This window comes from Eptatretus burgeri, chromosome 12 (assembly GCF_056783735.1).
Source record: "Eptatretus burgeri isolate ZD-2024b chromosome 12, Ebu_testis_v1, whole genome shotgun sequence".
In the NCBI taxonomy this organism is placed as follows: domain Eukaryota; kingdom Metazoa; phylum Chordata; class Myxini; order Myxiniformes; family Myxinidae; genus Eptatretus; species Eptatretus burgeri.
Genome location: NC_140972.1, coordinates 93,563,160 through 93,576,472, shown reverse-complemented (window position 1 = coordinate 93,576,472; position 13,313 = coordinate 93,563,160). Strand labels below are relative to the sequence as shown.

At 67.7% G+C, this 13,313-nt stretch overlaps 1 protein-coding gene across 11 annotated transcripts in view; it reads right to left on the bottom strand.

Moving 5' to 3' along the window:
• The window catches only part of LOC147016153 (LIM domain-binding protein 2-like), a 252,825-nt gene that overhangs the window by 145,684 nt on the left and 93,828 nt on the right, over nt 1-13,313 (bottom strand). For 2 of the 11 annotated variants that reach the window (XM_085848904.1, XM_085848908.1), the window contains exon 1: nt 12,467-13,134. In XM_085848904.1, the coding sequence (XP_085705030.1) occupies nt 12,467-13,075 (609 nt within the window). In that variant the 5' untranslated portion in view covers nt 13,076-13,134. Of the gene's footprint in view, nt 1-12,466; nt 13,152-13,313 lie in introns of those variants that run through there. The other 9 variants (XM_085848910.1, XM_085848911.1, XM_085848901.1 and 6 more) reach the window with 9 other exon arrangements.

Below are 13,313 nucleotides of genomic sequence, written 5' to 3'. Positions count from 1 at the left end.
CCCATCGATCCTCCACCTCAAACTTCCCCCGTCGATCCTCCACCTCAGCCTTTGCCCGTCGATCCTCCACCACAACCTGCCCCCGTCGATCCTCCACCTCAACCTCAACCTGCCCCCGTCGATCCTCCACCTCAACTTCAACCTGCACCCGTCGATCCTCCACCTCAACCTACCCGCGTCGATCCTCCACCTCAACCTCCCCGCGTCGATCCTCCACCTCAACCTCCCCGCGTCGATCCTCCACCTCAACCTGCCCCCGTCGATCCTCCACCTCAACTTACCCGCGTCGATCCTCCACCTCAACTTACCCGCGTCGATCCTCCACCTCAACCTACCCGCGTCGATCCTCCACCTCAACCTACCCGCGTCGATCCTCCACCTCAACCTTCCCCGTCGATCCCCCACCTAAACCTGCCCCCCTCGCTACTCCAACTCAACCTCAACCTTCCCCCGTCGCTCCTCCACCTCAACCTCAACCTGCCCCCGTCTCTCCTCCACCTCAACCTCAACCTGCCCGCGTCGCTCCTCCACCTCCACCTGCCCGCGTCGGTCCTCCACCTCAACCTGCCCCCGGCGATCCTCCACCTCCATCTGCCACCGTCGATCCTCCACCTCAACCTGCCCCCGTCGATCCTCCACCTCAACCTCAACCTGCCCCGTCGATCCTCCACCTCAACCTGCCCCCGTCGATCCTCCACCTCAACCTGCCCCCGTCGATCCTCCACCTCAACCTGCTCCCGTCGATCCTCCACCTCAACCTGCCCCCGTCGATCCTCCACCTCAACCTGCCCCCGTCGATCCTCCACCTCAACCTGCCCCCGTCGATCCTCCACCTCAACCTGCCCCCGTCGATCCTCCACCTCAACCTGCCCCCGTCGATCCTCCACCTCAACCTGCCCCCGTCGATCCTCAACCTCAACATGCCCCCGTCGTTCCTCCACCTCAACATTCCCCCGTCGTTCCTCCACCTCAACATTCCCCCGTCGTTCCTCCACCTCCATCTCCATCTCAACCTTCCCCACGTCGCTCCTCCCCCTCAACCTGCCTTCGTCGCTCCTCCACCTCAACCTTCCCCCTTCGATCCTCCACCTCACCCTGCCCCCGTCGCTCCTCCACCTCAATCTGCCCTCTTCGCTCCTCCACCTCAACCTGGCCCCGTCGCTCCTCCACCTCAACCTTCCCCCGTCGCTCCTCCACCTCAACCTTCCCCCGTCGCTCCTCCACCTCAACCTTCCCCCGTCGCTCCTCCACCTCAACCTTCCCCCGTCGATCCTCCACCTCAACCTCAACCTTCCCCGTCGATCCTCCACCTCAACCTCAACCCGCCCCGTCGATCCTCCACCTCAACCTCAACCCGCCCCGTCGCTCCTCCACTTCAACCTCAACCCGCCCCCGTCGCACCTCCACTTCAACCTCAACCCGCCCCGTCGCCTCTCCACTTCAACCTCAACCCGCCCCGTCGCCCCTCCACTTCAACCTCAACCCGCCCCCGTCGCCCCTCCACTTCAACCTCAACCCGCCCCCGTCGCCCCTCCACCTCAACCCGCCCCGTCGCCCCTCCACCTCAACCCGCCCCGTCGCCCCTCCACCTCAACCCGCCCCCGTCGCCCCTCCACCTCAACCCGCCCCGTCGCCCCCCCACCTCAACCCGCCCCGTCGCCCCTCCACCTCAACCCGCCCCGTCGCCCCTCCACCTCAACCCGCCCCGTCGCCCCTCCACCTCAACCCGCCCCGTCGCCCCCACCTCAACCCGCCCCCGTCGCCCCCCCACCTCAACCCGCCCCGTCGCCCCCACCTCAACCCGCCCCGTCGCCCCCACCTCAACCCGCCCCGTCGCCCCCACCTCAACCCGCCCCGTCGCCCCCCACCTCAACCCGCCCCCGTCGCCCCCCACCTCAACCCGCCCCGTCGCCCCCCCACCTCAACCCGCCCCCGTCGCCCCCCACCTCAACCCGCCCCCGTCGCCCCCCACCTCAACCCGCCCCGTCGCCCCCCACCTCAACCCGCCCCCGTCGCCCCCACCTCAACCCGCCCCGTCGCACCCCCACCTCAACCCGCCCCGTCGCACCCCCACCTCAACCCGCCCCCGTCGCACCCCCACCTCAACCCGCCCCGTCGCACCCCCACCTCAACCCGCCCCGTCGCCCCCCACCTCAACCCGCCCCGTCGCTCCCCCACCTCAACCCGCCCCCGTCGCTCCCCCACCTCAACCCGCCCCCGTCGCTCCCCCACCTCAACCCGCCCCCGTCGCTCCCCCACCTCAACCCGCCCCCGTCGCTCCACCACCTCAACCCGCCCCGTCGCTCCTCCACCTCAACCCGCCCCGTCGCTCCCCCACCTCAACCCGCCCCGTCGCTCCTCCACCTCAACCCGCCCCCGTCGCTCCTCCACCTCAACCCGCCCCGTCGATCCTCCACCTCAACCTGCCCCGTCGATCCTCCACCTCAACCGCCCCGTCGATCCTCCACCTCAACCCGCCCCGTCGCTCCTCCACCTCAACCCGCCCGTCGCTCCTCCACCTCAACCCGCCCCGTCGCTCTCCACCTCAACCTGCCCCCGTCGCTCCTCCACCTCAACCTGCCCCCGTCGATCCCTCCACCTCAACCTGCCCCGTCGATCCTCCACCTCAACCTCAACCTGCCCCCGTCGATCCTCCACCTCAACCTGCCCCGTCGATCCTCCACCTCAACCTGCCCCCGTCGATCCTCCACCTCAACCTGCCCCCGTCGATCCTCCACCTCAACCTGCCCCGTCGATCCTCCACCTCAACCTGCCCCGTCGCTCCTCCACCTCAACCTGCCCCCGTCGCTCCTCCACCTCAACCTGCCCCGTCGCTCCTCCACCTCAACCTGCCCCCGTCGCTCCTCCACCTCAACCTGCCCCCGTCGCTCCTCCACCTCAACCTCAACCTGCCCCGTCGCTCCTCCACCTCAACCTGCCCGCGTCGATCCTCCACCTCAACCTGCCCCCGTCGCTCCTCCACCTCAACCCGCCCCCGTCGCTCCCTCCACCTCAACCTGCCCCGTCGCTCCTCCACCTCAACCTTCCCCCGTCGCTCCTCCACCTCAACCCTCCCCCGTCGCTCCTCCACCTCAACCTTCCCCCGTCGGTCCTCCACCTCAACCCTGCCCCGTCGCTCCTCCACCTCAACCCTCCCCGTCGCTCCTCCACCTCAACCTGCCCCGTCGCTCCTCCACCTCAACCTGCCCCCGTCGCTCCTCCACCTCAACCTCAACCTGCCCCCGTCGCTCCTCCACCTCAACCTCCACCTGCCCCCGTCGCTCCACCACCTCCACCGCAACCTGCCCCCGTCGATCCTCCACCTCAACCTGCCCCCGTCGATCCTCCACCTCAACCTGCCCCCGTCGATCCTCCACCTCAACCTCAACCTGCCCCCGTCGAACCTCCACCTCAACCTGCCCCGTCGATCCTCCACCTCAACCTGCCCGTGTCGATTCTCCACCTCAACCTTCCCCGTCGCATCCTCCACCTCAACCTGCCCCCGTCGATCCTCCACCTCAACCTGCCCCAGTCGATCCTCCACCTCAACCTGCCCCCGTCGATCCGCCGCCTCAACGTGCCCCCGTCGATCCTCCACCTCAACCTGCCCCCGTCGCTACTCCACCTCAACCTCAACCTGCCCCCCGTCGCTGCTCCACCTCAACCTCAACCTGCCCACGTCGCTCCTCTACCTCCACCTCAACATTCCCCGTCGCTCCGCCACCTCCACCTCAACATTCCCCCGTCGCTCCTCCACCTCAACCCGCCCCGTCGCTCCTCCACCTCAACCCGCCCCGTCGCTCCTCCACCTCAACCCGCCCCGTCGATCCTCCACCTCAACCCGCCCCCGTCGATCCTCCACCTCAACCAGCCCCCGTCGCTCCTCCACCTCAACCAGCCCCCGTCGCTCCTCCACCTCAACCTGCCCCCGTCGCTCCTCCACCTCAACCTGCCCAGGTCGCTCCTCCACCTCAACCTCAACCTGCCCCGTCGCTCCTCCACCTCAACCTGCCCCCGTCGCTCCTCCACCTCAACCTGCCCCCGTCGCTCCTCCACCTCAACCTGCCCCCGTCGCTCCTCCACCTCAACCTTCCCCCGTCGCTCCTCCACCTCAACCTGTCCCCGTCGCTCCTCCACCTCAACCTTCCCCCGTCGCCCCTCCACCTCAACGTGCCCTCGTCGTTCCTCCACCTCAACGTGCCCTCGTCGCTCCTCCACCTCAACCTTCCCCCGTCGCTCCTCCACCTCAACCTGCCCCCGTCGCTCCTCCACCTCAACCTGCCCCCGTCGCTCCTCCACCTCAACGTGCCCTCGTCGCTCCTCCACCTCAACCTGCCCCCGTCGCTCCTCCACCTCAACCTTCCCCCGTCGGTCCTCCACCTCAACCTGGCGCCGTGGCCCCTCCACCTCAACCTCAACCTGCCCCGTCGCTCCTCCACCTCAACCTGCCCCGTCGCTCCTCCACCTCAACCTGCCCCCGTCGCTCCTCCTCCACCTCAACCTGCCCCGTCGCTCCTCCACCTCAACCTCAACCTGCCCAGGTCGCTCCTCCACCTCAACCTCAACCTGCCCCCGTCGCTCCTCCACCTCAACCTGCCCCCGTCGCTCCTCCACCTCAACCTGCCCCGTCGCTCCTCCACCTCAACCTGCCCCCGTCGCTCCTCCACCTCAACCTGCCCCCGTCGCTCCTCCACCTCAACCTGCCCCCGTCGCTCCTCCACCTCAACCTGCCCCCGTCGCTCCTCCACCTCACCCTGCCCCCGTCGACCCTCCTCCTCAACCTGCCCCCGTCGCTCCTCCACCTCAACCTGCCCCGTCGCTCCTCCACCTCAACCTGCCCCCGTCGCTCCTCCACCTCAACCTGCCCCCGTCGCTCCTCCACCTCAACCTGCCCCCGTCGCTCCTCCACCTCAACCTGCCCCGTCGCTCCTCCACCTCAACCTGCCCCCGTCGCTCCTCCACCTCAACCTGCCCCCGTCGCTCCTCCACCTCAACCTGCCCCCGTCGCTCCTCCACCTCAACCTGCCCCGGTCGCTCCTCCACCTCAACCTGCCCCCGTCGCTCCTCCACCTCAACCTGGCCCCGTCGCTCCTCCACCTCAACCGGGCCCCGTCGCTCCTCCACCTCAACCGGGCCCCGTCGCTCCTCCACCTCAACCTGCCCCGGTCGCTCCTCCACTGCAACCTCAACCTGCCCCCGTCGCTCCTGCACCTCAACCTGCCCCGTCGCTCCTCCACCTCAACCTGCCCCCGTCGCTCCTCCACCTCAACCTGCCCCCGTCGCTCCTCCACCTCAACCTGCCCCGGTCGCTCCTCCACCTCAACCTGCCCCGGTCGCTCCTCCACCTCAACCTGCCCCCGTCGCTCCTCCACCTCAACCTGGCCCCGTCGCTCCTCCACCTCAACCTGCCCCGTCGCTCCTCCACCTCAACCTGCCCCCGTCGCTCCTCCACCTCAACCTGCCCCCGTCGCTCCTCCACCTCAACCTGCCCCCGTCGCTCCTCCACCTCAACCTGCCCCGTCGCTCCTCCACCTCAACCTGCCCCCGTCGCTCCTCCACCTCAACCTGCCCCCGTCGCTCCTCCACCTCAACCTGCCCCCGTCGCTCCTCCACCTCAACCTGCCCCCGTCGCTCCTCCACCTCAACCTGCCCCCGTCGCTCCTCCACCTCAACCTGCCCCGTCGCTCCTCCACCTCAACCTGCCCCCGTCGCTCCTCCACCTCAACCTGCCCCCGTCGCTCCTCCACCTCAACCTGCCCCCGTCGCTCCTCCACCTCAACCTGCCCCGTCGCTCCTCCACCTCAACCTGCCCCCGTCGCTCCTCCACCTCAACCTGCCCCGTCGCTCCTCCACCTCAACCTGCCCCCGTCGCTCCTCCACCTCAACCTGCCCCGTCGCTCCTCCACCTCAACCTGCCCCCGTCGCTCCTCCACCTCAACCTGCCCCCGTCGCTCCCCCACCTCACCCTGCCCCCGTCGCTCCTCCACCTCAACCTGCCCCGTCGCTCCTCCACCTCAACCTGCCCCCGTCGCTCCACCACCTCAACCTGCCCCCGCCGCTCCTCCACCTCAACCTGCCCCCGTCGCTCCTCCACCTCAACCTGCCCCCGTCGCTCCTCCACCTCAACCTGCCCCCGTCGCTCCTCCACCTCAACCTGCCCCCGTCGCTCCTCCACCTCAACCTGCCCCCGTCGCTCCTCCACCTCAACCTGCCCCCCTCGCTCCTCCCCCTCCACCTGCCCCCCTCGCTCCTCCACCTCAACCTGCCCCCGTCGCTCCTCCACCTCAACCTGCCCCCGTCGCTCCTCCACCTCAACCTGGCCCCGTCGCTCCTCCACCTCAACCGGGCCCCGTCGCTCCTCCACCTCAACCGGGCCCCGTCGCTCCTCCACCTCAACCGGGCCCCGTCGCTCCTCCACCTCAACCTGCCCCCGTCGCTCCTCCACCTCAACCTGCCCCCGTCGCTCCTCCACCTCAACCTGCCCCGGTCGCTCCTCCACCTCAACCTGCCCCGGTCGCTCCTCCACTGCAACCTCAACCTGCCCACGTCGCTCCTCCACCTCAACATGCTCCAGTCGCTCCTCCACCTCAACCGGGCCCCGTCGCTCCTCCACCTCAACCGGGCCCCGTCGCTCCTCCACCTCAACCGGGCCCCGTCGCTCCTCCACCTCAACCGGGCCCCGTCGCTCCTCCACCTCAACCGGGCCCCGTCGCTCCTCCACCTCAACCTGCCCCCGTCGCTCCTCCACCTCAACCTGCCCCCGTCGCTCCTCCACCTCAACCTGCTCCCGTCGCTCCTCCACCTCAACCCGCCCCGTCGCTCCTCCACCTCAACCCGCCCCGTCGCTCCTCCACCTCAACCCGCCCCCGTCGCTCCTCCACCTCAACCCGCCCCGTCGCTCCTCCACCTCAACCCGCCCCCGTCGCTCCTCCACCTCAACCCGCCCCGTCGCTCCTCCACCTCAACCCGCCCCCGTCGCTCCTCCACCTCAACCCGCCCCGTCGCTCCTCCACCTCAACCCGCCCCCGTCGCTCCTCCACCTCAACCCGCCCCGTCGCTCCTCCACCTCAACCCGCCCCGTCGCTCCTCCACCTCGCCAACCCGCCCCCGTCGATTCTAAACCTCAACCTTCCCCGTCGAACCTCAACCTCAACCTACCCCCCGTCGAACCTCAACCTCAACCTGCCCCTGTCGATCCTCCACCGAATCCTGCCCCCGTCGCTCCTCCACCTGAACCTCCACCTGCCCCCGTCGCTCCTCCACCTCCACCTCAACCTTCCCCCGTCGCTCTTCCACCTCAACCTGCCCCCGTCGATCCTCCACCTCAACCTGCCCCCGTCGTTCCTCCACCTCCATCTCTCCCTTCCCCCCTCGCTCCTCCACCTCAACCTCAACCCACCCCGTCGTTCCTCCACCTCCATCTCTCCCTTACCCCCTCGCTCCTCCACCTCAACCTTAACCCACTCCGTCGTTCCTCCACCTTCATCTCTCCCTTCCCCTGTCGCCGCTCCACCTCAACCTGCCCCATCACTCCTCCACCTCAACCTCTACCTTACCCCCTCGCCCCTCCACCTAAACCTGCCCCCGTCGATCCTCCACCTCAACCTCCACCTGCCCCGTCGCTCCGCCACCTCCACCTCAACCTGCCCCCGTCGCTCCGCCACCTCCATCTCAACCTGCCCCCGTCGATCCTCCACCTCAACCTGCCCACGTCGATCCTCCACCTCAACCTTCCCCCCCCCGTCCACCTCCAACCTCAACCTGCCCCGTCCCTCCAATCCCCATCTCAACCTGCCCCCCGTCGATCCCCCACCTCAACCTGCCCCGTCGACTCCTCCACCTCAACCTGCCCCCGTCGCTCCTCCACCTCAATCTCAACCTGCCCCCGTCGCTCCTCCACCTCAATCTCAACCTGCCCCCGTCGCTCCTCCACCTCAACCTCAACCTGCCCCTATCGCTCCTCCACCTCAACCTCACCCTTCCCCGTCGCTCCTCCACCTCAACCTCAACCTGCTCCCGTCGTCCCTCCACCTCCACCTCAACCTGCCCCCGTCGATCCTCCACCTCAATCTCAACCTGCCCCCGTCGCTCCTCCACCTCAATCTCAACCTGCCCCCGTCGCTCCTCCACCTCAATCTCAACCTGCCTCGGTCGCTCCTCCACCTCAACCTCAACCTACTCCCGTCATTCCTCCACCTCCACCTCATCCTGCCCCCGTCGCTCTTCCACCTCAACCAAAACCTACCCCGTCGCTCCTCCACCTCCACCTCAAGCTTCCCCCGTCGCTCCTCCACCTCAACCTGCCCCCGTCGCTCCTCCACCTCAACCTGCCCCAGTCGCTCCTCCACCTCAACCTGCCCCCGTCGCTCCTCCACCTCAACCTGCCCCCGTCGCTCCTCCACCTCAACCTGCCCCCGTCGCTCCTCCACCTCAACCTCAACCTGCCCCGTCGCTCCTCCACCTCAACCTGCCCCCGTCGCTCCTCCACCTCAACCTGCCACGTCGCTCCTCAACCTCAACCTCAAGCTGCCCCCATCGCTCCTCCACCTCAACCTGCCCCCGCCGCCCCTCCACCTCAACGTGCCCCCGCCGCTCCTCCACCTCAACCTGCCCGTCGCTCCTCCACCTCAACCTGCCCCGTCGCTCCTCCACCTCAACCTGCCCCCGTCGCTCCTCACCCTCAACCGCACGCTGGCCCCATCGCTCCTCCACCTGAACCTGCCCCCGTCGCCCCTCCACCTCAACGTGCCCCCGACGCTCCTCCACCTCAACCTGCCCCCGCCGCCCCTCCACCTCAACCGTCCCCCGGCGCTCCTCCCCCTCAACCTGCCCCCGTCGCTCCCCCACCTCAGCCTGCCCCCGTCGCTCCTCCACCTCAACCTGCCCCCGTCGCTCCTCCACCTCAACCTGCCCCCGTCGCTCCTCCACCTCAACCTGCCCCGTCGCTCCTCCACCTCAACCTGCCCCCGTCGCTCCTCCACCTCAACCTGCCCCCGTCGCTCCTCCACCTCAACCTGCCCCCGTCGCTCCTCCACCTCAACCTGCCCCGTCGCTCCTCCACCTCAACCTGCCCCGTCGCTCCTCCACCTCAACCTGCCCCCGTCGCTCCTCCACCTCAACCTGCCCCGTCGCTCCTCCACCTCAACCTGCCCCCGTCGCTCCTCCACCTCAACCTGCCCCCGTCGCTCCTCCACCTCAACCCGCCCCGTCGCTCCTCCACCTCAACCCGCCCCCGTCGCTCCTCCACCTCAACCTGCCCCCGTCGCTCCTCCACCTCAACCTGCCCCGTCGCTCCTCCACCTCAACCTGCCCCCGTCGCTCCTCCACCTCAACCTGCCCCGTCGCTCCTCCACCTCAACCTGCCCCCGTCGCTCCTCCACCTCAACCTGCCCCCGTCGCTCCTCCACCTCAACCTGCCCCCGTCGCTCCTCCACCTCAACCTGCCCCCGTCGCTCCTCCACCTCAACCTGCCCCGTCGCTCCTCCACCTCAACCTGCCCCCGTCGCTCCTCCACCTCAACCTGCCCCGTCGCTCCTCCACCTCAACCTGCCCCCGTCGCTCCTCCACCTCAACCTGCCCCCGTCGCTCCTCCACCTCAACCTGCCCCCGTCGCTCCTCCACCTCAACCTGCCCCCGTCGCTCCTCCACCTCAACCTGCCCCCGTCGCTCCTCCACCTCCAACCTGCCCCCGTCGCTCCTCCACCTCAACCTCAACTGCCCCGTCGCTCCTCCACTCCATCTCTCCCTTCCCCCGTCGCTCCTCCACCTCAACCTGCCCCCGTCGCTCCTCCACCTCAACCTGCCCCCCGTCGCTCCTCCACCTCAACCTGCCCCCGTCGCTCCTCCACCTCAACCTTGCCCCGTCGCTCCTCCACCTCAACCTGCCCCGTCGCTCCTCCACCTCCACCTCAACCTGCCCCCGTCGCTCCTCCACCTCAACCTGCCCCCGTCGCTCCTCCACCTCAACCTGCCCCCGTCGCTCCTCCACCTCAACCTGCCCCCGTCGCTCCTCCACCTCAACCTGCCCCGTCGCTCCGCCACCTCCACCTCAACCTGCCCCCGTCGCTCCTCCACCTCAACCTGCCCCCGTCGCTCCTCCACCTCAACCTGCCCCCGTCGCTCCTCCACCTCAACCTGCCCCGGTCGCTCCTCCACCTCAACCTGCCCCGGTCGCTCCTCCACCTCAACCTGCCCCCGTCGCTCCTCCACCTCAACCTGCCCCCGTCGCTCCTCCACCTCAACCTGCCCCCGTCGCTCCTCCACCTCAACCTGCCCCCGTCGCCCCTCCCCCTCAACCTGGCCCCGTCGCTCCTCCACCTCAACCTGCCCCGTCGCTCCTCCCCCTCAACCGGGCCCCGTCGCTCCTCCACCTCAACCTGCCCCGGTCGCTCCTCCACTGCAACCTCAACCTGCCCCCGTCGCTCCTCCACCTCAACATGCTCCAGTCGCTCCTCCACCTCAACCCGCCCCCGTCGCTCCTCCACCTCAACCTTCCCCCGTCGCTCCTCCACCTCAACCTGCCCCCGTCGCTCCTCCACCTCAACCTGCCCCCGTCGCTCCTCCACCTCAACCTGCCCCCGTCGCTCCTCCACCTCAACCTGCCCCGTCGCTCCTCCACCTCAACCTGCCCCCGTCGCTCCTCCACCTCAACCTGCCCCCGTCGCTCCTCCACCTCAACCTGCCCCCGTCGCTCCTCCACCTCAACCTGCCCCCGTCGCTCCTCCACCTCAACCTGCCCCGTCGCTCCTCCACCTCAACCTGCCCCCGTCGCTCCTCCACCTCAACCTGCCCCCGTCGCTCCTCCACCTCAACCTGCCCCGTCGCTCCTCCACCTCAACCTCAACCTGCCCCCGTCGCTCCTCCACCTCAACCTGCCCCCGCGATCCTCCACCTCAACCTGCCCCCGTCGATCCTCCACCTCAACCTGCCCCCGTCGAACCTCCACCTCAACCTGCCCCCGTCGCTCCTCCACCTCAACCTGCCCCCGTCGCTCCTCCACCTCAACCTGCCCCGTCGCTCCTCCACCTCAACCTGCCCCCGTCGATCCTCCACCTCAACCTCTACCTTCCCCCGTCGATCCTCCACCTCAACCTGCCCCCGTCGCTCCTCCACCTCAATCAGCCCCGTCTATCCTCCACCTCAACCAGCCCACCATCATCGATCCTCCACCTCAACCAGCCCCGTCGATTCTAAACCTCAACCTTCCCCGTCGAACCTCAACCTCAACCTGCCCCCGTCCTCCACCTCAACCTCAAACTGCCCCCGTCGATCCTCCACCTCAACCTCAACCCCCCTGTCGTTCCTCCACCTCCATCTCTACCTTTCCCCCTCTCTCCTCCACCTCAGCTTCAACCCACCATCGTCGTTCCTCCAACTCCATCTCTACCTTCCCCCGTCGCCCCTCCATCTCAATCTCTCCCTTCCCCCCTCGCTCCTCCACCTCAACCTCATCCCACCCCGTCGTTCCTCCACCTCCATCTCTCCCTTCCCCTGTCGCCGCTCCACCTCGACCTGCCCCATCACTCCTCCACCTCAACCTCTACCTTCCCCCCTCGCTCCTCCACCTCAACCTCTACCTTCCCCCCTCGCTCCTCCACCTCAGCTTCAACCCACCCTCATCGTTCCTCCACCTCCATCTCTACCTTCCCCCGTTGCCCCTCCATCTCAACCTGCCCCATCGCTCCTCCACCTCAACCTCTACCTTTCTCCCTCGCTCCTGCACCTCAACCTCAACCCACCCCCGTCGTTCCTCCACCTCCATCTCTCCCTCCCCCCCTCGCTCCTCCACCTCAACCCACTCCGTCGTTCCTCCACCTTCATCTCTACCTTCCCCCATCGCCCCTCCACCTCAACCTGCTCCATCGCTCCTCCACCTCAACCTCTACCTTCCCCCCTCGCTCCTCCACCTCAACCTCTACCTTCCCCCCTCGCTCCTCCACCGCAGCTTCAACCCACCCTCGTCGTTCCTCCACCTCCGTCTCTACCTTCCCCCGTCGCCCCTCCACCTCGACCTCAACCTTCCCCATCGCGCCTCCACCTCAACCTCTCCCTTCGCCCCCTCGCTCCTCCACCTCAACCCACTCCGTCGTTCCTCCACTTCCCCCGCCGCTCCTCCACCACCACAATAACTTTCCCTTCGTTCTGTCAACACAAGTTTCCTTCTTGGTTATACGTTTCCCTCGGCAATACTTTCACTATTATCACCACAATACCCTGGCACCCCACCACCGTCACAATGCACTCAAACCACAATCCCAATGTGAATGAGCTCGTTGTACCAGCACGACCTCACGACTGACTACAACTCGTCTCAATTGGAATAGGACTACAACTCGTCTCATGGTTCCATAGGACCAGGAATATGACCGCATCTCACAGCCACCACAACCGCTCCTACTGCAAACTGCAACTGCAAGGTCTGCACCGTACACAAGCCCAACCACAACAACCATTCCCCAAAGTTCACCATCAGGTCGCTCCCGGCAGCTTCACCCACCTCAGTTCGCGCCTGGAGCCGCTTGTTGAGTTCGTGGAGCCGGTACTCGGGCTGGATCACGTACGGTGTGTGCCGCCTGTAGAAGGGACCGAACGGGGAGGCATAGAATGGGTCAGACGGACCGTGGCCGTGTGAGGTGAGCGCCGCGCCCGCCGCAGCAGCAGCGGTCATGCCCGGCTGTGTGGCCAAGCCGGGGTGCGGGCCCGGCGGGCTCGGAGCGACGGGCGCCCGTTGCCGCGCCGCGCCGGCACATGGGCAGCGAGCTCCGCACGCCGCCAGCCTCAGAACACGGCCGGCCCGGCCCGGCGCTGCTTGGCCTCTGAGAGCGGGGATAGGGCCGGACGCGCCCGGAGATCGGACGTGGGGATCGGGGAAAGAAGCCGCGCTGCTGCCCGGCTGCTCAGCCCGCTTTCCGCCGAGTGCTCGCCATGCGCAGGCTGCGCCTTGTTCATTCAACGGGCCGCGCCGTGCAAAGGGAGCCAGGGAGACGGGACACCAGGATGGAGGGGCGGGGCGGGGAAGGGAGGGCAGGAGGACGAGTCGACTGGTTGGGGAAGGAGGTGGGAAGGAGGAAAACATGAGCAGGGTAAGAGGGAGGAGCAAGAAATTCAAGGCAAGAAGGGGTTGGTTTAAAAAAAAAAAAAAAATAAGGGGTGAAACCAAAATATAGAAGGGGCGGAGCCACAGAAGCAGAGGCAAAAGGCTTGGAGCAGAAAAGGGGGAAAAAAAAAGAGTCGTTAAAAAGGCGAGAGGGAAAAATTAAAATGCGAACACAAAATGCAGAGGAGGAGCTTAAACGATGAGGCGGGGCTAAAAT